The sequence below is a fragment of the Nomascus leucogenys genome, chromosome 4 (genome assembly GCF_006542625.1).
Source record: "Nomascus leucogenys isolate Asia chromosome 4, Asia_NLE_v1, whole genome shotgun sequence".
Lineage (NCBI taxonomy): Eukaryota > Metazoa > Chordata > Mammalia > Primates > Hylobatidae > Nomascus > Nomascus leucogenys.
Genome location: NC_044384.1, coordinates 68,360,523 through 68,382,192, shown reverse-complemented (window position 1 = coordinate 68,382,192; position 21,670 = coordinate 68,360,523). Strand labels below are relative to the sequence as shown.

General features: G+C 39.3%; 1 protein-coding gene across 1 annotated transcript in view; it reads right to left on the bottom strand.

The window, feature by feature from the left end:
* The window catches only part of TWSG1 (twisted gastrulation BMP signaling modulator 1), a 65,560-nt gene that overhangs the window by 23,274 nt on the left and 20,616 nt on the right, over nucleotides 1-21,670 (bottom strand). The window contains exon 3 of the mRNA XM_003262074.3: nucleotides 16,914-17,013. Within this exon, the coding sequence (XP_003262122.1) occupies nucleotides 16,914-17,013 (100 nt within the window). The remainder of the gene's footprint in view (nucleotides 1-16,913; nucleotides 17,014-21,670) is intronic.

Genomic DNA, 21,670 nt, shown 5'->3' with positions numbered 1-21,670 from the left:
ATTGATTTTGTACCCCAAAACTTTGCTGAAGTTGTTTATCAGTCAAGGAGCTTTTGGGCAGAGACTATGGGGTTTTCAAGATATAGAATCGTGTTGTCTGCAAACAGGGATAGTATGACTTCCTCTCTTCCTATTTGGATGCCTTTTATTCCTTTCTCTTGCCTCATTACTCTGGCCAGGACTTCCATTACTATATTGAATAGGAGTGGTGAGAGAGGGCATCCTTGTTTTGTTTTTGTATATTCCGGGTAACAGTCCTTTATTAGATACAACTTTTGTAAATATTTTCTCCCAGTCTGTGGCTGATCTTTTCATTTTCTTTACAGTGTCTTTTGCAGAGTAGAAATTTTTAATTTTAATGAAGTTCGGCTTATCAGTTCTTTCTTTCATGTATTGTGCCTTTGGTGTTGTATCTAAAAAGTCACTGCCAGGCTCACGCCTGTAATCCCAGCACTTTGGGAGGCCCAGGCGGGTGGATCACTTGAGCTTAAGAGTTCAAGACCAGCCTGGGCAACATGGCAAAACTTCATCTCTACAAAAAATACAAGAATTAGCCAGGCGTGGTGGCACATGCCTGTAGTCCTAGCTACTTGGGAGGCTGAGGTGGAAGATGGCTTGAGCCTGGGAGGTCAAGGCTACAGTGAGCTGAGATCACACCACTGCACTCCAGCCTGGGCAACAGAGTGGAGACCTTGTCTCAAACAAAACCCCAAAAATTGAAGTCACTGCCAAATCCAAGGTCATTTAGATTTTCTCTTATGTTATCTTCTAGGAGTTTCACAGTATTGTGTTTACATTTATTTAGGTCTGTGATCTACTTTGAGTTAATTTTTGTGAAACAGGTTTGTGTATAGATTCATATTTTGCATATGGATGGCCAGTTGTTCCAGCACCATTTGTTAAAAAGACTATCTTTAGGCCAGGCACGGTGGCTCATGCCTGTAATGCCAGCACTTTGGGAGGCCGAGGTGAGCAGATCACTTGAGGTCAGGAGTTCGAGACCAACCTGGCCAACATGGTGAAACCCTGTCTCTACTAAAAATACAAAAATTAGCTGCGCGTGGTGGTGCATGCCTGTAATCCCAGCTACTCCGGAGGCTGAGGCAGGAGAATCACTTGAACCCGGGAGGCGGAGGTTGCAGTGAGCCGAGGTCACACCACTGCACGCCAGCAGTGCAACGGAGCAAGACTCTGTCTCAAAAAAAAAAAAAAAAAAAAGAAAAAAAACAGACTATCTTTGCTCCATTGTATTACCTTTGCTCTTTGTCAAGATCATTTGACTACAGTCATCCCTTGATAGATCTGTGGGGGATTGGTTCCAGGACCCCCCAGGAAACACCAAAATCCATAGATGCTCAAGTCTCTTATATAAAGTGGTATAGTTTTTGCATATAACCTACCTACACACAGCCTCGTGAATACTTGAAATAATCTCTAGATTACTTATGATACATAATACAGTGTAAACATACTGTTAAGTAACATGTAAACAGTTGTTACACTTTATTGTTAAAGGAATGATGACAAGAAAAAAAATTCTGTACATGTTCAGTACAGACATAACCATCATAGGCCTAATACATTTTTTTTTTTTTTTTTTTTTTGGAGACAGGGTCTTGCTCTGTCACCCAGACTGGAATGCAGTGGCACAATCTCAGCTCACTGCAACCTCCACCTCCTAGGCTCAAGCAATCCTCCCACCTTAGCCTCCCAAGTAGCTGGGACTACAGATGTGTGCCACCATGCCTGGCTATTTTTTTTATTTTTTGAAGAGATCACGTTACCTAGGCTGGTCACAAACTCCTGGGCTCAAGCAATCCACCTTCCTCAGCCTCTCAAAGGGGTGAGATTACAGGCGTGAGCCACCATGTCCAGCCCTAACTACATTTTTGATCTGCAGTTGGCTAAATCCAAGAATACAAAACCCAAAGATACAAAGGGCCAGCCATATATTTATGTGGGTCAGTTTCTGGGCTCTCTGTTATGTTCCTTTCATCTATTTGTCTATTTTTTTGCCATTACCACACTGTCTTGATTACTGTAGCTTTATAGTAAGTCTTGAAGTCCAGTAGTATCAGTCCTCCAACTTTCTTCTCTCCTTCAATATTGTGTTGGCTATTCTGTGTCTTTTGCCTTTCCATATAAACTTTAGAATCAGTTTCTCAATATCCATAAGATAAATTGCCAGGATTTTTATTGTGATTGCATTAAATCTATAGATGAAGGCCGGGTGCGGTGGCTTACGCCTGTAATCCCAGCACTTTGGGAGGCTGAGGCAGGGGATCACTTGAAGTCAGGAGTTCGAAGCCAGCATGGCTAACATGGTGAAACTCTGTCTCTAATAAAAATACAAAAAAATTAGCTGGGCATGGTGGCAGGCGCCTGTAATCCCAGATGCTTGGGAGGCTGTGGCAGGAGAATTGCTTCCACCCGGGAGGCAGAGGTTGCAGTGAGCCAAGATCGTGCCACTGTACTCCAGCTTGGGCGAAAGAGTGAGACTCCATCTAAGAAAAAAAAAAAAGTCTACAGATGAAGGTGGGAAGAACTGACATCTTGACAGTATTGAATCTTCCTATCCATGAACATAGAATATCCCCCATTTATTTAATTCTTTGATTTCATTCGTCAGATTATTGTAGTTTTCCTCATACAGACCACACACATATTTTGTTAGATTTATACCTAAGTATTTGGGGGTGCTAATATAAATAGTATTGTGTTTTCAATTTCAAATTCTGCTGTTCATTGCTGGTATGTAGAACAGCAATTGCTTTTTATATATTAATCTTATATCCTACAACTTTACTGTAATTGCTTATTCGTTTCAGGAGTATTTTTGGTCAATTCTTTCAGATTTTCTACATAGACAATCATGTCATCTTCATACAAAGATAGTTTTATTTCTTCCTTCCTACTCTGTACACCTTTTATTTCCTTTCCTTGTATTATTGCGTTAGCTAGAACTTCCAGTATGATGTTGAAAAGCAGTGATAAGAGGGGACATCCTTGCCTTGTTCCTGACTATAGTGGGAAAGCTTCTAGTTTCTTACCATTAAGTTTGATGTCAGCTCTAAGTTTCTTGAAGATATTCTTTACCAAGTTGAGAAAGTTTCCCTCTAGTCCTAGTTTGCTGAGAGTTTTTATCGTGAATGGGTGTTGGATTTTATTAAATGCTTTTTCTGCATCTATTGATATAATCGCGTGATTTTTTTTCTTTTTTAACTTGTTGATGTGATAGATTACATTGCTTGATTTTTTTTTTTTTTTTTTTTTTTTTGAGACAGAGTCTCGCTCTGTCACCCAGGCTGGAGTGCAGTGGCACAATCTTGGCTCACTGCAAGCTCTGCCTCCTGGGTTCACACCATTCTCCTGCCTCAGCCTCCTGAGTAATTGAGACTACAGGCGCCTGCCACCACGCCCAGCTAATTTTTTGTATTTTCAGTAGAGACGGGGTTTCACTGTGTTAGCCAGGATGGTCTCAATCTCCTGACCTCGTGATCCACCTGCATTGGCCTCCCAAAGTGCTGGGATTACAGGCGTGAGCCACTGCACTGCACCCAGCCCACATTGCTTGATTTTTGAATGGTGAACCAGTATGGCATACTTGGGATATATCCCACTTGGTCATAGTGTAAATTTATTTTTATACATTGTTGGATTTGATTTGCTAATATTTTGTTGATAATTTGCCTCTATATTCATGAGAGGTATTGGTCTGTAGTTTTCTTGTAATATCTTTGTCTAATTTGGGTATTAGGACAATGCTAATCTCACAGAATGAGTTGGAAAGAATTCTCTCTGCTTCTGTCTTCTGAAAGAGACTGTAGAGTCTTAGTATTTTTTCCTTAAATGTTTGGTAGAATTTACCAGTAAACCCATTGGGCCTGGCACTTTCTCTTTTAGAAGGTTATTAGTAATTGATTCAATTTATTTAAAAAATAGAGGTTTGAAGTCTTGGGTGAGTTTCTTCTTGTGTGAGTTTTGGCAGATTGTGTCCTTCAAGGAATTGGTCCATTTCACCTAGGTTATCAAATCCGTGGGCAAAGAGTTTTCATAGCACTCTTTTATTGTCCTTTTAATATCTATAGGATCTATAGTGATGTTCTCTTTTTCATTTCTGCTGTTAGTAATTTGTGTCCTCTCTTTTTCTTAACCTAGTTAGAAGACTATTGATTTTACTGAACTGTTTCAAAAAACCAGCTTTTGATTTTGTTGATTATTGATTTCCTATTTTCAATTTCATTGATTTTTACTCTAATTTGTATTACTTCTTTTCTTCTGCTTACTTTGGATTGAGTTTGCTCTTCTTTTTCTAGTTTTCTAAAGTTGAAGTTTGGATTATTGGTTTTTAGATCTTTTGTCTTTTCGAATATATACATTCCAATGTTATAAATTCCCCTTAAACCCTTCCCCAAATGAAATTCCCTTTCATTGCATCCCTCAAATTTTGATGTTATGCTTTCATTTTTTATTTAGTACAAAAGGTTTAAATTTCTCTTGAGATTTCTTCTTTCATCCCTGTGTTTAGAAGTGTGTTGCTTAATCTTCACATATTTTGGGATTTTCCAATTATCTTTCTGTTATTGATTTTTTATTTAATTCCATTGTAGTCTGAGAGCAGACATTGTAGGATTTCTATTCTTTTAAATTTGCTAAGGTGTGTTTTATGGTTCAGAATGTGATCTATCTTGGTGAATGTTTCACATAAGCTTGAGATAACGCTTACATGCTTGGGTATTCTGCTGTTGTGGGATGAAACAGTCAATAGATATCCATTATATTCAGCTGATTAATGGTGTTTTTGAGTTCAGACACGTCCCTATTGATTCTCTGCCTCCTGGGTTGAGGGGGGTTGAAGTCTTCAACTATAAGAGTGGATTTCTCCTGCAGTTCTGTTAGTTTTTGCCTCACAGAGTTTTGTTTTTGTTTTGTTTTGTTTTGAGATAGAGTCTCACTCTGTCACTCAGGTTGGACAGTGCAGTGGCACAATCTCAGCTCACTGCAACCTCTGCCTCTCAGAGGCTCAAGTAATTCTCATGCCTCAGGCTCCCAAGTAGCTGGGATTATGGGCATGCACCACTATGCCCAGCTAATTTTTGTATTTTTTTTTTGTAGAGACAGGGTTTCGCCATGTTGACCAGGCTGGTCTTGAACTCCTGCGCTCAAGTGATCCACCTGCCTCAGCCTCCCAAAGTGGCATGAGCCACTGCACCTGGCCCTGCCTTACATAGTTTAATGCTCTGTTGTTAGGTGCATACACATTAAAGATTGTTATTTCTTTTTGGAGAACTGACCCCTTTATCACTATGTAATGTCCCTCTTTATCTCTGATAACTTTCCTTGCTGTGAAGTCTTCTCTGTCAGAAATGAATATAGCTGTTCTCACTTACATTTGATTAGTGTTACCATGGTATATCTTTCTCCATCCATTCACTTTTAATCTATATGTCTGTATATTTAAAGTGGGTTTCTTGTAGATAACATACAGAAGGGTCTTGTTTTTTGATCCACTCTAACAATCTCTTTTAATTGGTGCATTTAGACCACTGATGTTCAAAATGATTACTAATATAACTGGATTAATATCTATCGTATTTGTTACTATCTTCTATTTGTTGCTCTTGTCTTGTGTTCCTTTTTTTTTTTTTTTTTGAGACGGAGTCTCGCTCTGTCGCCCAGGCTGGAGTGCAGTGGTGCAATCTTGGCCCACTGCAAGCTCCGCCTCCCAGGTTCACGCCATTCTCCTGCCTCAGCCTCTCCGAGTAGCTGGGACTACAGGCGCCCGCCACCACGCCCGGCTAATTTTTTGTATTTTTTTTAGTAGAGACGGGGTTTCACCGTGGTCTTGATCTCCTGACCTTGTGATCCGCCCGCCTCGGCCTCCCAAAGTGCTCGGATTACAAGCGTGAGCCACCGCGCCCAGCCTTGTGTTCCTATTTTTGTCTTCTACTCTTTTTCTGCCTTTTTGGTTTTAATTGAGCATTTTATTTGATTCCATTTTCTCTTCTTTTTTAAGCTTCTACTTTTTTTAGTGGTTGTCCTGGAGTGTGCAATATACATTTATAATGAATCAAGTTCACATTTGAATAAGACCATATCACTTCATGGGTAATGTGAGTACCTTATAATGACAAAATAATCCTAATTCCTCCCTCCTGTCCATGTATCATTGTTTTCATTCATTTCACTTATATATAAGCAAACATAAGCATATATTATAATGTATATATTATATATAATATATATAAAATATATATATATAGACAGTAGTTGTCCCTTATCTGCAGTTTTGCTTTCCAGTTTCAATTACCTGTGGTTGACTATCATCTGAAAATATTAAGACATTTTGAGAGAAAGAGACAGAGATCACATTCATATAACTTTTATTACCGTATTATTTTATTTTATTTTAATTTTATTACCGTATTATTGCTATAAATTGTTATTATCATTGTTAATCTCTTACTATGCCTAATTTATAAATTAAACTGTATCATAGGAATGTATGTATAGGAAAAAGTATAGTATTTATAGGGTTTGGTACTATCTGTGGTTTCAGGAATTCACTGTGGGCCCTGGAATGTATCTTCCACCGATAAGGGGGGAACTACTGTATATATAAATATATAATATATATACATACATAGGCACACATAATTAAATACATTGTTGCTATTATTTTGAACAAGCTGTCATCTGTTAGATCAATTAAGAATAAAAACGTTGGCCGGGTGTGATGGCTCACAGCTGTAGCCCCAGCACTTTGGGAGGCCAAGGAGGGCGGATCATGAGGTCAGGAGTTCAAGACCAGTCTGGCCAACATAGTGAAACCCTGTATCTACTAAAAATACAAAAAATTAGCTGAGTGTGGTGATGTGCACCTGTAATCCCAGCTACTCAGGAGGCTGAGGCAGGAGAATCACGTGAATCGGGGAGGCGGAGGTTGCAGTGAGCCGAGACTGAGCCACTGCACTCCAGCCCGGGCGACAGTGCGAGACACTGTCTCAAAAAAAAAAAAGAAAAAACTTCTGCACAGTCAAGGAAACAATCAATATAGTGAAGACACAATCTACAGAATGGGAAAAAATATTTGCAAACCATACATTTGCTAAGCGGTTAATATCAAAAATATGTAAGGAACTCAGGGGGCTGGGCATGGTGGCTCATGCCTGTAATCCCAGTGCTTTGGGAGGCTGAAGTGGGAAGATCACTTGAGGCCAGGAGTTTGAGATGAGCCTGGGCAGCATAGAGAGATTCCATTGCTACAAAAATTAAAAAGTAAGCTGGGTATGGTGGTGTGCACACTCCAGCCTGAGCAACGGAAGAAGACCCTGTCTCAAAGAACTCAAACAACCTAACAGTGAGAAAACAAATAATCCAATATTAAAAAATGGGCAAAGGGCCCAGGTGCGGTGGCTCATGCCTGTAATCCCAGCATTTGGGAAGCCAAGGTGGGCGTATCATGAGGTCAGGAGTTTGAGACCAGCCTGGCCAACATGGTGAAACCCCGTCTCTACTAAAAATACAAAAATTAGCCGGGCGTGGTGGCGGGCACCTGTAATCCCAACTACTTGGGAGGCTGAGGCATGTGAATTGCTTGAACCTGGGAGGTGGAGGCTGCAGTGAGCCAAGATTGTGCCATTGTACTCTAGCCTGGGTGACAGAGCAAGACTCCGACTCAAAAAAAAAGGGCAAAGGATCAGAATAGACATTTCTCAAAAGAAGACATACAAATGGCTAACAGATATATACTGTACATGTAAAAATGCTCAAAATCGCTAATCATCAAAGCAATACAAATTTTTTATTTATTTATTTATTTACTTATTTATTTGCTTGTTTGTTTGTTTGTTTTGAGACAGAGTCTCACTCTGTTGCCCAGGCTGGAGTGCAATGGCACTACCTTGGCTCACTGCAAACTCTGCTGCCTCACTGCAATTCTCGTGCCTCAGCCTCCTGAGTAGCTGGGATTACAAGTGTGTGCCACCACACTCAGCTAATTTTTTTTTTTTTGAGACAGAGTCTCGTTCTGTTGCCCAGGCTGGAGTACAGTTGCATAATCTTGGCTCACTGCAAACTTCATCTCCCAGGCTCAAGTGATTCTCCTGCCTCAGCCTCCTGAGTAGCCGGGACTGCAGGTGTGTGCCACCATGCCCAGCTAATTTTTGTATTTTTAGTAGAGACGGAGTTTCACCATGTTCACCAGCCTGGTCTCAAACTCCTGACCTCAGGTGATCTGCCCTCCTTGGCCTCCCAAAGTGCTGGGATAACAGGCGTGAGCTGCCGTGCCCAGCCAATTTTTGTACTTTTAATAGAGATGGGGTTTCACTATGTTGGCCAGCCTGATCTTGAACTCCTGACCTCAAGTGATCTACCGGCCTCAGCCTCCCAAAGTGCTGGAATTACAGACGTGAGCCACTGCACACAGCCCAAAGCAATACAAATTAAAACCACAATAATGGCCAGGTGTGATGGCTCATGCTTGTAATCCCAGCACTCTGGGAGGCTGAGGCGAGTAGATCATGAGGTCAAGAGTTCAAGACCAACCTGGCCAAGATGGTGAAACCCTATCTCTACTAAAAATACAAAAAAATTAGTCAGGCATGGTGGCAGGCACCTGTAATCTCAGCTACTTGGGAGGCTGAGGCAGAGAATTGCTTGAATCCAGGAGGCAGAGGGTGCAGTGAGCCAAGATCATGCCACTGCACTCCAGTCTGGGTGACAGAGTGAGGTTCCATCTCAAAAACAAAACAAAACAAAACAAAAAAACACTACAATAAGATATTACCTCATACCTTTTAGAAGGGCCATTATAAAAAAGATGAAAGGCAACAAGTGTTGGAGAGGGAGGGCATGGAGAAAAGGGAATCCTTGCACACTGTTGGTGGGAATGTAAATTAGTACAACTATTATGGAGAACAGTATGGAGGTTCCTAAAAAAATTAAAAATAGAACTAGCTCAGTACGTCAAAGAGATATTTGCACTCTCATGTTCCCTGCAGCATTATTCACAATAGTCAAGACAGAGAATCAACCTAATTGTCCAAAAATGGATAAGGAAAATGTGGTATATATGTACAATGTGGTATATTTATACAATATAAAATACAATTCCACTTTATATACAATGGAATACTATTCAGCCTTAAAAAAAAAAGAGGAAATCCTATCAGTGGCCCCCAACCTTTTTGGCACCAGGACTGGTTTCGGGATGAAACTGTTCCACCTCAGATCATCAGGCATTAGATCCTCATAAGGAGCATGCAACTGAGACCCCTCGTACGTGCAGTTCACAATAGGGTTCCAGCTCCTGTAAGAATCCAATACTGCCGCTGACCTGACAGGAGACGGAGCTCAGGCAGTGACGCTCACTTGCCTGGTGTTCACCTCCTGCTATGTGGCCCGGTTCCTAAAAGGCAGCGGACTGTTACTGGTCCATGGCTCAGGGGTTGAGGACCCTGATTTACAACAACATGGATGAACCTGGAGGACATTATGTTAAGTAAAATAAGCCAGACACAGAAAGGCAAATACCACATGATTTCACTTATATGTGGAATCTAAAAAAGTTGAACTCATAGAAGCCGTGAGCAGAATGGTTACCAGGAGCTGAGGGAAAGGGGAGGTGTCCATCAAATATTGCAAAATTTTGGTTAGATAGAAATAATAAATTCAAGAGATCTATTGTACAACATGGTGACTATAGCTAATAACAATGTATTATATTCTTGAAAATTGCTGGCTGGGCACAGCGGCTCACACCTGTAATCCCAGCACTTTGGGAAGCCAAGGCGGGAGGATCACTTGTGTCCAGGAGTTCAAGACCAGTCTGGATAACACATTGAGACCCCATCTCTACAAAAAATTTAAAAATTAGCCAGGCATGGTAGCATAGTCCTAGCTACTCAGGAGGCTGAGGTGGGAAGATCACTTGAGCTCAGGAGATTGAGGCTGCAGTGAGGTGTGATAGCATCACTGCACTCCAGCCTGGGTGACAGAGACCCTATCTCAAGAAAAAATAAAAAAGAAAATTGCTAAGAGAGTAGATATTAAGTGTTCTCACTATACACAGAAAAGGTGAGGTAATAATGTATGTTAATTAGCTCTATGTAGCCATTCCACAATGTATACATATTTCAAAATAACCTGTTGCACTGGGTAAATATATACAATTTTTGTCAATTAAAATTAATAATAATAAATGATGTATCTAAATAATTTGCATAGTTTTTCTTAAAACAAAAAATAGAAAATTTGAACTCCTAGCACCTATTTATTCCTTAATATTAGAAAAGTAACGTGTTAAGAGTGAAGCAAGACAGAAATCCATTCTATGCAGGAACTAATGGATCTACCTGGATCTGACCTGAGATACGAGAGAGTCATAACGAAAAACCTGGATGTTCCAAAAGGAAGATGCCAAGACCCGTCAAGGTTAGTACTGGAACTGTAGCCCTGAGTTCAAAGTCAGAGTTCAAGGAATTTGCCTAACAAAGAGCAGGATTAAAGAAGAAACATTTGATCCACTAGGTGGTAGAGCCTGTCCCAGGGTTGTGTTCCCAGTGCAGAGCTGTCTGATCCTGTTTTCCTGGGTTTTGCAGGCACTGTGCCTGTTGCCTGACACCACCCACCTTTTCTGGCTCTTTCCCTGTGCCCCTTTCTTCCATTCACCACGGCGACATCTAGGATCTATGAGTTGGTGTGGCAAAATGAGCCAAGCTGTGGTTGCTAAGCAGGTTTTCAACAGGCTTCCCAGCCTGGTCTTGGAGCTTATGATGCTTCCAATTTATTAAGTATAACAAATGTCTTGGTACTATAAAGAATATGCTATCTCTAGATCAACATTATACAAACAGTGTACCACTGAATTATAGTGCTCCACGACATGCTAAACAGGTGGTTCAAGATGAAAAAGTTCATGCTTGCCATGTTTTATGTATCGGTACAAGTTATTAAATTTTTCTTTTATTTTTTTGAAACAGGGTCTTGATCTGTCGCCCAGCCTGGAGTGCAGGGGTGCAATTATAGCTCACTACAGCCTCAAACTCCTGGACTCAAGTGATCCTCCTGTCTCAGCCCTCCAAGTAGCTAGGACTACAGGCATGCATCATTAAGCCCAGTCAATTTTTTGTTTTTTATTTTGTAGAGACAGAGTCTCCCTATGTCGCCCAGGCTGATCTTGAACTCCTGGGCTCATGCGATCCTCCCACCTAGGCCTCCCAAAGTGCTGGGATTACAGGTGTGAGCCTCTGTGCCTGGCCTAGTTTTTTTCTTTTCCTTTCTTTTTTTTTTCTTTTTCTTTTTTTTGAGTTAAAGTCTCACTCTGCCGCCTAGGCTGGACTGCAGTGACTCAGACATGGCTCAGTACAGCCTGAACCTCCTGGGCTCAAGTGATTCTCCTGCCACAGCCCCCGCCCCCGCCCAAGTAGCTGCTGGGACTACAGGCGTATGCCACCCAAGTACAGCTAAATTCTGTATTTTTTGTAGAGATGGGGTTTTGCCATGTTACCTAGGTTGGTCTCAAACTTAAGTGATCCTCCTGCCTTGGCCTCCCAGAGTGCTGGGATTATAGGCACAAGCAACTGCGCTCAGGCAATTTTTTCTTATAATTTAACATTTCCCATAGAATTCAACATTTATTTATTTATTAAAAAAAATTTTTTTAGAGATAGGGTCTTACTCTGTTGCCCAGGCTGGAGTGCTGTGGTGCAATCAGAGCTCACTGCAGCCTTGACCTCCTGGGCTTAGTAATCCTCCTGCCTTAACCTCCCAAGTAGCTGGGACCATATGTGCATGCCACCACACCCAACTAATTAATTTTTATTTTTTGTAAAGATGGGGTCTCCTTATGTTGCCTAGGCTGGTCTTGAACTCCTGGGCTCAAGTGATCCTCCTGCTGTGGCCTCCCAACGTGCTGGAATTACAGGAATGAGCCATCATGCTTAGCCAGAATCCAACTTTTAATGCACATTAAATATGAATCAAAAGTTACAATGTCTTAATGCCATTGAAGAGTCTATTATTAAATCATTCATCATTTCATGTTGTTCTAAAATGTATTTTAAGCCTCTATGTAGTAATGTAGGATTCCATTTACATTATACGGAAAAATTCCAGCTAATAACTGCAGAAGTAATGATACAAATAGAAAATCATTGTTCTACAACTTTTTTCTTCCTCTTCATTTTTTTTTCTTTTTTGAGACAGTCTCGCTCTGTCACCCAGACTGGAGTGCAGTGGCACGATCTTGGCTCACTGCAACCTCTGCCTTCTGGGTTCAAGCGATTCTCCTGCCTCAGCCTCCCTTGTAGCTGGGATTACAGGTGCCTACCACCACACCTGGCTAATTTTTGTATTTTTAGTAGCGACGGGGTTTCGTCATGTTCACTAGGCTGGTCTCGAATTCCTGACTTAAGGTGATTCGCCCCCTCTTGGCCTCCCAAAGTGCTGGGATTATACGCGTGAGCCACCACACCTGGCTGTTTTACAACTTCTAATGAAGTAGCTGACTTAGGCAATGGTCATCAAGAAGGGGTGAAATCACCGGGTGAAAGGCTGATGGGGACCTTTATCACAAAGGGATCAGACTTTCACCATCAGAACTCATGGGATCAATTTTAGCATTACTAAAAGCAGGACGTCTGGATATTGTTTGCCTTTGTGTACACTGTACCACTGTTCCCTCCTCCCAAAAACTGAACCTCAATCTAATCAAGCCTTTATATCTAACTTCCAGCCTACAGGAAACAGAAAAGACCAACTAACAAGTTAAATAACCAAAAGAAGCAATCAGCCAAATCCAGAATGTGGTTTATTTTGAAGAAACCAATCATGACTGACTAGTTTCTTCAAAAAGCCAATGGAATATTAAAGGATGGGAGAGAGGGGGAGGAGAAACTGTTTTAGAATAAAAGAAACTTAAGAAATCTAACAACCAAATAAAGTGAGTAATCTTCGTTGGATCTTGATTTGAGTAAAACAACTGTAAAAAAACATTTAGTCAATCAGTGAAATCTAAGTATGATCTGAGCGGTATTAGACGATATTAAAGAAGTACTGTTAAATGGCCGGGTGCGGTGGCTCACACGTGTAATCCCAGCAATTTGGGAGGCTGAGGAGGGCAGATCACTTGAGGTCAGCAGTTCGAGACCAGCCTGGCCAACATGGTGAAACCCCATCTGTACAAAAAAATACAAAAAATTATCTAGATACAGTGGCGTGTGTCTGTAGTCCCAGCTACCTGGGAGGCTGAGGCAGAAGAATCACTTGAACCCAGGAGGTGGAGGCTGCAGTGAGCCAAGATTGCGCCAGTGCACTCCAGCCTGGGCGACACAGCAAAACCCTGCCTCAAAAATAAAAATAAAAATAAAATAAAGATGTGCTGTTAATTACATGAGGCATAGTAATGACATTGTGTTATGTAAAAATACTCTTTTTTTGAGATGTATAACTAAAGGACTTCAGGGATAATGGTGAAATGATTTACTTTGTAATACCTAAGCAAAACAAAAAGGTTGTGGGGGAAGATAGAGACACATACCAACAAACAGATGAATGGATGAAACAAGTCTGGCAATACATTAATGACTATTGGAACAGGCAGTACGTATAGCAGATCACCGTACTCTCTATTTTTGTGTACATTTGGAAAAGTAAAAACAGTAAAAAAAGAAAAAAGAGCTTGTGGATCTAGGATCCAAAACCCACAGGATTTCAGGAATATGCTGGACAGCAAAGATTAAAATCAACTATGGTGGTTACTCTTACCTTAAGAAAAAATCAGAAAAGAAAAGCTCTTATACAAGGGAGCCACAGGGGAAAGTTTCCTAGAGAAAGTATGTGCTGAAGTCTACAGAATGAGAGAGGAAAGGAAGGCTGCACTCTAATTTGGGTTCTCTCAGAGGTCTGTGCCCCACCCATGAAAAGTATGGGGACTATTTCAACTTAGGAAGGAGGAGCAGCCGCAGGTTTACAAAGGATGTTAAGAGAGCCTAATTTGGAAGAGAGCTGCCTACAAGGAGGAGGATTGCTGTATAAATAGAACTGGAATGTCTCAATTTTATCCTAGAAAGTAGAAAGATTAACTTAATTTAAAATGAAAGATAAAGTTACATTATGAACTTACTCAAAGTTTAAAACTGGACATCCAACCCTTAAAGGTAAATAAGCTTTTTTTAAAAAAATGAGAACTAGCCTGGAAGCATACCAGTTGCTTCTAAAATTGTAGAGATATAAGCATGTATAATTATTCTTTCTCAGTGGAAAGAAATGCAGAACTCTCTTCCTAAAAGAAGATGCTGAACAGCACTGTCATCATGGTGTGATGGTTAAGACACACACATATATAACACACATACACTCACATTCATTCACTTGCACAAACACTCTCACACACAGACATACACATTATTTTAGGCAACGCTATTAATAAAAGTTCATTTGTGTATTTTGGCATCCATGTTTAAATTAAATTCTTATGTGTGAGGCTAGGCACATTGGCTCATGCCTGTAATCCCAGCACTTTGGGAGGCTGAGGCGGGTGGATCACTTGAGCCCAGGAGTTTGAGACCAGCCTGGGCAACATGGCGAAACCCTGTCTCCACCAAAACTACAAAAATCAGCTGGGTGTTGTGGCTCATGCCTGCAGTCCCACCTACTTGGGAGGCTGAGGCAGGAGGACTGCTTGAGCCCAGGATGTTGAGCCTGCAGTGAGCCATGATCACACCACTCCACTCCAGCCTAGGCAACATAGCAAGACCCTGTCTCAAAAAGAATCTTATGTGTGTGTATCAGAGATTAAGATGACTATTTCCTCTTTTTTAGTTTCACTGTACATATTAAATTAATATACAGTTAATGACCTAAAATAATTCAAAGCTAGCTATTAGAGATACCAAGATGAATGTAAGAGGACAGAGGAAAAGATACTTCTGCCCCCATTCTCTCAGAATTCACTACAAAACACTAAAGAAAAACAAGAAATGGAAACACTAACTCTATCTGTGGAGAACCTAAGACCTAAAGGTACCTGACTGAGCAGAGTCTTCACACAGGCCATGCTCCCCATGAGAACCCTGGGGAGACTCAGGAGCTGGAGGCCCAGTGTGGCAGAGGCAAGCCTATTCTGTGGGGTAGTTACACCTTCAGGTCCCTGTCTCTTCTTCCACAACTGTAGGAGATGAGAGAGTTATTCTTTAGAGAAATTAAACCAAAGAGGCCCTGGACTGGGAACGCCAAAAATGGCAAAGGGTAGAGATGAGTATGGGAAAAAAACAAGGAAAGTAAATAAAAGTATGCTTACTGTTTACTGTGACCTCACCCCTCAGGTTCCCAGAACATTTGCAGCCTGGCATACTGCCCCTTACCCCAGCCTCAACCTCAGCAGGAAACCAGATCTTTCTCTAGAAAAAATGTGCAACCCTAAAGGGAAAGATCTATAGACATGAAATAGAGGGCTCGTCAGTTAAAAAGGCAGCTCATCCTCCAACCACCTTTTCGTGAGGCAAACTAGATTCCATGCCCTGTCCATGGATTAAGTACTCCCAGTCCGCTTTGGAGTACCTAAATTCTACAAAGGAATAGACAGCCAAGGGTCACCAGACACCTGAGAAAATGGAAACCATGCAAGGAATAGAAGGAAAAAACTCAACAGCAACCACAAAACTGTACAATTAAGAATCCCAGAAAGATAAGAAAAATATGTTACATATAAAACAAGAACAGTATGTTCCTCAAAAAAGGACAATTGGAGAAGGGCTCTTGGAAATTAAAAAAGGAAGTAAAATTAAAAAATTAATACAAGGGTGAAAAGATTAGGAAATCTCTCAAGAAGTACACCCAAAATACAGAAAGACAGATAACGAGATAACTCATTTAATTAATTAGTGCTTACATTATTATGCATCAAATGAGTATATAATATTATTAATTCATTAGAGTGATTATTAAGGTAAATACTGATTTCACTAGAAGGAGTGATAAAATCACACTGGGAAGATTAAGAGATAAGAGAACTAAATGCTTGTCTACCATAAGAGGAAGTCAACTGATAGTTTCTAAAATCAAAGAATCAAGAGAGTAGTATAGGGTGATTATTCCGAATTACGGAAGCAGTGCAACGCTGAAAAGTTGAAAGTGGTAGTCTCTGGGCATAGGATCAAAGGCTTGGAAAGAAGTGAGATGGGATTATTTTAGTACTATGTGACTTAAAAAGTATATGCATATAGCCTATTTCGATAAAGGATAATGTAAAAAAGATCAATATGATGATATTCCTGTTCTTAAGGGGTTGATACTCTGTTGAAAAAACATGCAAAACAACAATTATAGGACCATGCAATAAATGATCTCTCAGAAGCATAGAGGATCCTCTATCTCAGTCAAATAAGGAAGGTTTCCAAGGAAAGGGGATATTTGAACTAGGGTTTCAAAAGTTAAAAATGAGTTAACAGGTCAGAGAAGGGCTGACAGGTGTTTCTTCCTACATACGTAAGTTTTCTTTCTAACACACAAATGATAGCATTCTATAAACATAATTTTGAACCTGGCTTTTTTTACTTAACACATCTTGGAGAATGTTTCTTCTTATAAAACCTACTTCTTATTAAAAACAAAACAAAATGCTGCTGCTTATAAAAAATTCAACAGTATATAAAAACTTTCAAAATAAAAAGTTAAACATTCTGCCTTGGCCCCCCACTCCTACTTCCCAAGGATAAGCACTTTTAAATACATGTATAGGTAAATACTACTGAATACAATTGAATGTAAAAATACAATGTTCTGTATGTTTACTGTATCTCACACACATACTTGTTTATGTGCATAAATTACATTTATATTCCTTAAAGTCTCTTAAAGCCAAGGATTCTGTGATAAGAAATATTAAGAAGTCTCTCTTGGTATCAACTTACCAACACAGTCACAGCACTCGTCCCAAAGGGCCCCAAGACACAGCATGCACTCCTTACAGCAGGAGCAATTGCCTTCTCCCGGCCGGCACTGGCAGAGCTCCTAGAAACAAGACAGACGATCAACTTCAAATTCCAAATAATTATATATAAAACTGCTACTTTTTAAGCAAAAAACCCTGCCATATTTGCATTTACAGTAATGTATTCTTGACATAATTTTTTATTCAACATTATTAACTATTCATCAGAACATAAATATCTACAATGTCACATAGATTTTTTTTGGACACATTCAGTGAACATACTTTGAATGCTTTTACCTTATTTTGAAATAAGGAAAATATTTTATTTTATAACCCATAACTTGACTACCCACACAACCTCAACGAATAATTCAGTACAAGAACAAAACCTGCTTCTCAATTATTATATTCATTGTCCAAATTTAAACAAATAGCCAACTTGTAGGGTTTCTCAATATGTAAAATGTGAGTAAAAGAACTTTGGAAATTCTATTTTTATTGTTCCATGATACAGAAAACAGTGTGCTCTGTATGGTACATTATTTACAAAGAAGGTGGCAATTATTCCCCTCTCTAGGTCTCCCCTCTTTGCAATGTAGCTTCGCATCTCCTCTGATCAAAGGACAGGGTCAATTTCTAGACCTCTTGAATTTAGGTGATCCTGAGATTCACTCTGGTCAACAGAGTTTGGTGGACATGAGATTATGTCACTTCTGAGTTTAGACCTCAAGAAGCCTTGAGTGCATCCACACTTTCTCTTAGAACTTTGCCCAGCTGCCATATGAAGCCAGGATATGGCCATGTGGACAAGTCAGTCCACCTGGGGCCATCCTAGATCAGCCAGCTTCCAACCAACCAGCAGCTGCCAACAGACAGGGGAATAAGACCAGAAAACCACCCAGCTGATCCAGGCTCAAACTGTCAACCCACAGAAACAAGAGTTAAATAAATGGCTATTGTTTTAACCCACTAAACTTTAGGGTGGCTTGTTATTCCACAAGAGCTAAGATAGCTTGCTCTGTACATGAAGTCCTAAAGCAATTCCTTTAGCACTTGCCCCTGCCCTCCCCTTGCCACCAGACTGCCAGTCCTGAAAAAACGCAACTGAAATGGAAATTCCGTAGCCACCGCTGATTACTTGCTTTCCCTGGTTTAAGATACCATATATATTTATAAGAAAAACATTAATATATTATTATTTTGGTGGAAATAACTTATGACAAAACTGATTTTACTCTCAGGCTTAGAAGGAACTTCACAGGTCAACAGAACCATCCCTCCATCTAACACCTGAATTGCTTCTATAGTGTTCCATCAACATATGGCCATTGCAGCCCACAGCTGACAAGGAACTTAATAATCCAAAGTAGCCGGTCTTAATCTTACAAAGTTTTAAGTGTTTTCTTTTGTTGAACTGAAGGCTGATTCCCAGAAGCCTGCTCCTTAAGACCCCCCTCCTCCAAACACAATTTCTCTTCAACAAAGCCATTCTAATTTTTCATGGCACCTGCACTGGACAGTTTGGAATGTCTGCCCTGATTGGCTGCCACCTGCCTTTGATTCCCACCCTGTCTGTCTGCAGCTCTGTTTTGAACTATATGACCTTTCTTCTCTCTGGCTACAAATAATTGGAACACAAGTAAAAAACAGACTGTAGCTGGTCAATCAGATTGTCTTCCAAGATTTTGGAAGTAAGACACAGATAATTGTCAATCCCTGTTAGGAATTTGAACTAGGGGATCATACAAAGCTAGTGCTGGGGAGGCCATTTCAAAATAACAGGTAAAAAATTATCCTGTGGCCCCCCATTCCTACTTTCCAAAGATAAGCACCATGACATTCATGGTCACAAGGAGAAGAGAAGGGAGAGAAGACGCCATTCTGATTCCTAATAATGCTCTAGTTCTTGGTTCTAGTCCTTTGCAGCCAGCTGCACTTCCTGTTCTTAGAGATACTGTTATCAGTTGGAGATATTCTTCATTGAGATATTCATATCAACTGGAGTAGGCTTTATTTATTTCCAACCAAAAAAGCCCTGTTTAAAACAAAATGATTTCTATTTTTATTCCCCCATGTCCTCATTTTAGATCAAATACTCCCATGGTTTCTTCACTTGTTCCCCATGACATGATGTTAACCCTGCCATTAGCTTTGTCATTAGGTGAAAGTGTGATAATCCTAAATCATCATCATCCCCATCGCCCCCCTCCTTCCCTGCTCCTCCTCCTTATCGCATAATGTAACTAGCCAAGGAGAAAATCCCGCTTACCTCCTTGATTGTGAACACTAGTTTTCAAAATTAAAGAAGCCTAAAATTTGTTTGTTTGGGGTAGCAATATGCTGTCAGCAACTGTGCTACTTTCAAACCATTCCAACAAATCATTTCAGTAAGATTTTAAAAATCTGAGACCTAATGGAATGCTATTGATATGTGTGTTTTTAAAAATTAACTAGTGCAATGTAACTATTATTTCTCATTTCTGTACCTCAATACTGTGCTTTTAAAATGTAAACACAGATCATAATATTTATCCCTATTAAATCATCTTATTATATTTCTACACTATTAGAGTCAGCCCATTATTCTAATATGACATTTTTTGCAGCGCTGATTTTAATTCCTTGGGTTTTGTTGTTGTTTTTCGTCTCCAAAAGTCCCCTTGCTAATTATACAGCACTTTCAAGAATCAACACTTGTGTTATTTTCTAACTAATTCATTAGTTTGATATAAGTGTATATGTGTGACCTAATATATGCACATTGTAGTATTTTAGCACTGCAGAATTTTGTACGCTCAGGCTGCATTCATGTGACATAGACATTAGGTAACTTTGCTGGGCCTATTAGAAAGAGGGAGACTGAAAGGGCAGAGACTTAAAGTATAGCTGCTTCATCACAAAACTGGTGATGCCTGATTCAGACAAGCTCAAACTTAGTTGGAAATGTAGAAAAACAGAGTTGCCAAAGCTATACTTTGTCTTTGGAGTAAGAGAACATTTTCTGAGTACACATTTTTTAGAAACAGCATCAGATAAGAATACTAACAATCTTTTTTATTTTTTTTTAGATTTATAAAGGTTAGCACTTAGTCACAAGAAATAAAGCTTTTTAAAAAATTTTAATTTACTTTATATGTAGAAAATATCCTTTTACTATCTTAGTTGCTTATACAGGTTGAGTATTCCTTATCTGAAATGCTGGGTACCAAAAGTGTTTCGGATTTTGAGTTTATTTGGATTTTGTAATATTTGCATTATACCAGTTGAGCATCCCGTATCCAAAAATCTAAAGTCTTTCAATGAGCATTTCCTTTGATGTCATGTCGATGCTCAGAAAGTTTCTGATTTTGGAGCATTCTGGATTTCAGATTTTTGGATTTGAAATGCTCAACCTGTATTTCTATTAGTAACTAAACTAACTCAGGAGAAACAAATTAGAAAAGTAACAAATTTATTCAAAGAATATAGTCTCTCCTTTTTCTGCAGCTTCCAAATGGTAGCTTGCTAAATGAATTACTGTATATTATGCCAAATAATTTTTTTAAATGAATGTCAATTTAATGGTTCCCATTAGAGAAATCTGAGTCTGTGAAGCATTCATTATGCCTTTTACTGTCAGGTATTTGTGAAGTGTTTTAAACTAGAATGAAAAGGTGGGTGAGAATGAGATTACTGCAAACAAATGGAAAGTTAAAACTAACAGCCTATTTAAAAGTTGCTTGAACTTGCCCAGGTTATCTAGCTCTGAAGATTAAATGTATTTCACACCCTCTTAATAGATGCCTGTCCTGCACTTTTACATACTGGTGTAAGAGAGTAATATGCTGTAGTCATATGCTTACTGCTTTATAATTTAGTGATAGAATACAATGTGAAAAGCTATGGTAAGGAGAAACAAGATGGAAACGACAGAGATAAGCTTTCATTACTGTACAGTTAAAGAGACAAAAATCCAGTTTAAGACTTTAATGGTAAAAACTACTATTAAAACTTGTTGGGTACCAAACAACAATATCCTGGCTAATATTTTTCTTTCTTTCTACCTTACTACAGAAAAGACTAAAAAACCATTGTCTTAATAAAGCAGAAATTTAATCACCATAAATTAAGAAGTGCTCATAATTTGGGTAAATGAGCCTCCACATACATCAAATACTCTCTATTTTTCATAACTCATGTCAGCATTCTTTTTAGGAGATTGGCAAAATAAGAAAAACAAGCTCCTCAAACCCACCTTTTGAAAACGGAGTTTGTGCCTGAAAACAGCATTTGTGCCTTTCCCATTTTCAAAAACACACCTCTTACTTTTCAGGAGAAATATAATAGGCAAATTTAATAGATGGCATTTAAAATCTTACTGCAAATCAAGAGAGCAAAAATATGTCTACTCTATGACTACTGTTTTTAAGTCAAGAAACAAACTGAAACAATGAATTTCCACATGCAAATAATTATAAATAGCAGCTTTATGAAGCTCATCAAGTAATTCATTCTTTTCTATTCATTCTACATGCCCTTAAAAATCACATTATTGAATAATGTTTGGTTGTGAACATATTTAGAAATGTATAATATTTTTAACAGCAAGCAAGCTGCGGTTAGGATGAATGTTTCTAAATAAACATTTGTAAAGTGCTTTGAACTCAAGTATTGAAAATACAAAAGAAAAAACAACTCACAACAACTCTCTGTGATGAAACAAGGATTACAGAAAAACATAAAAACTGCCCCATT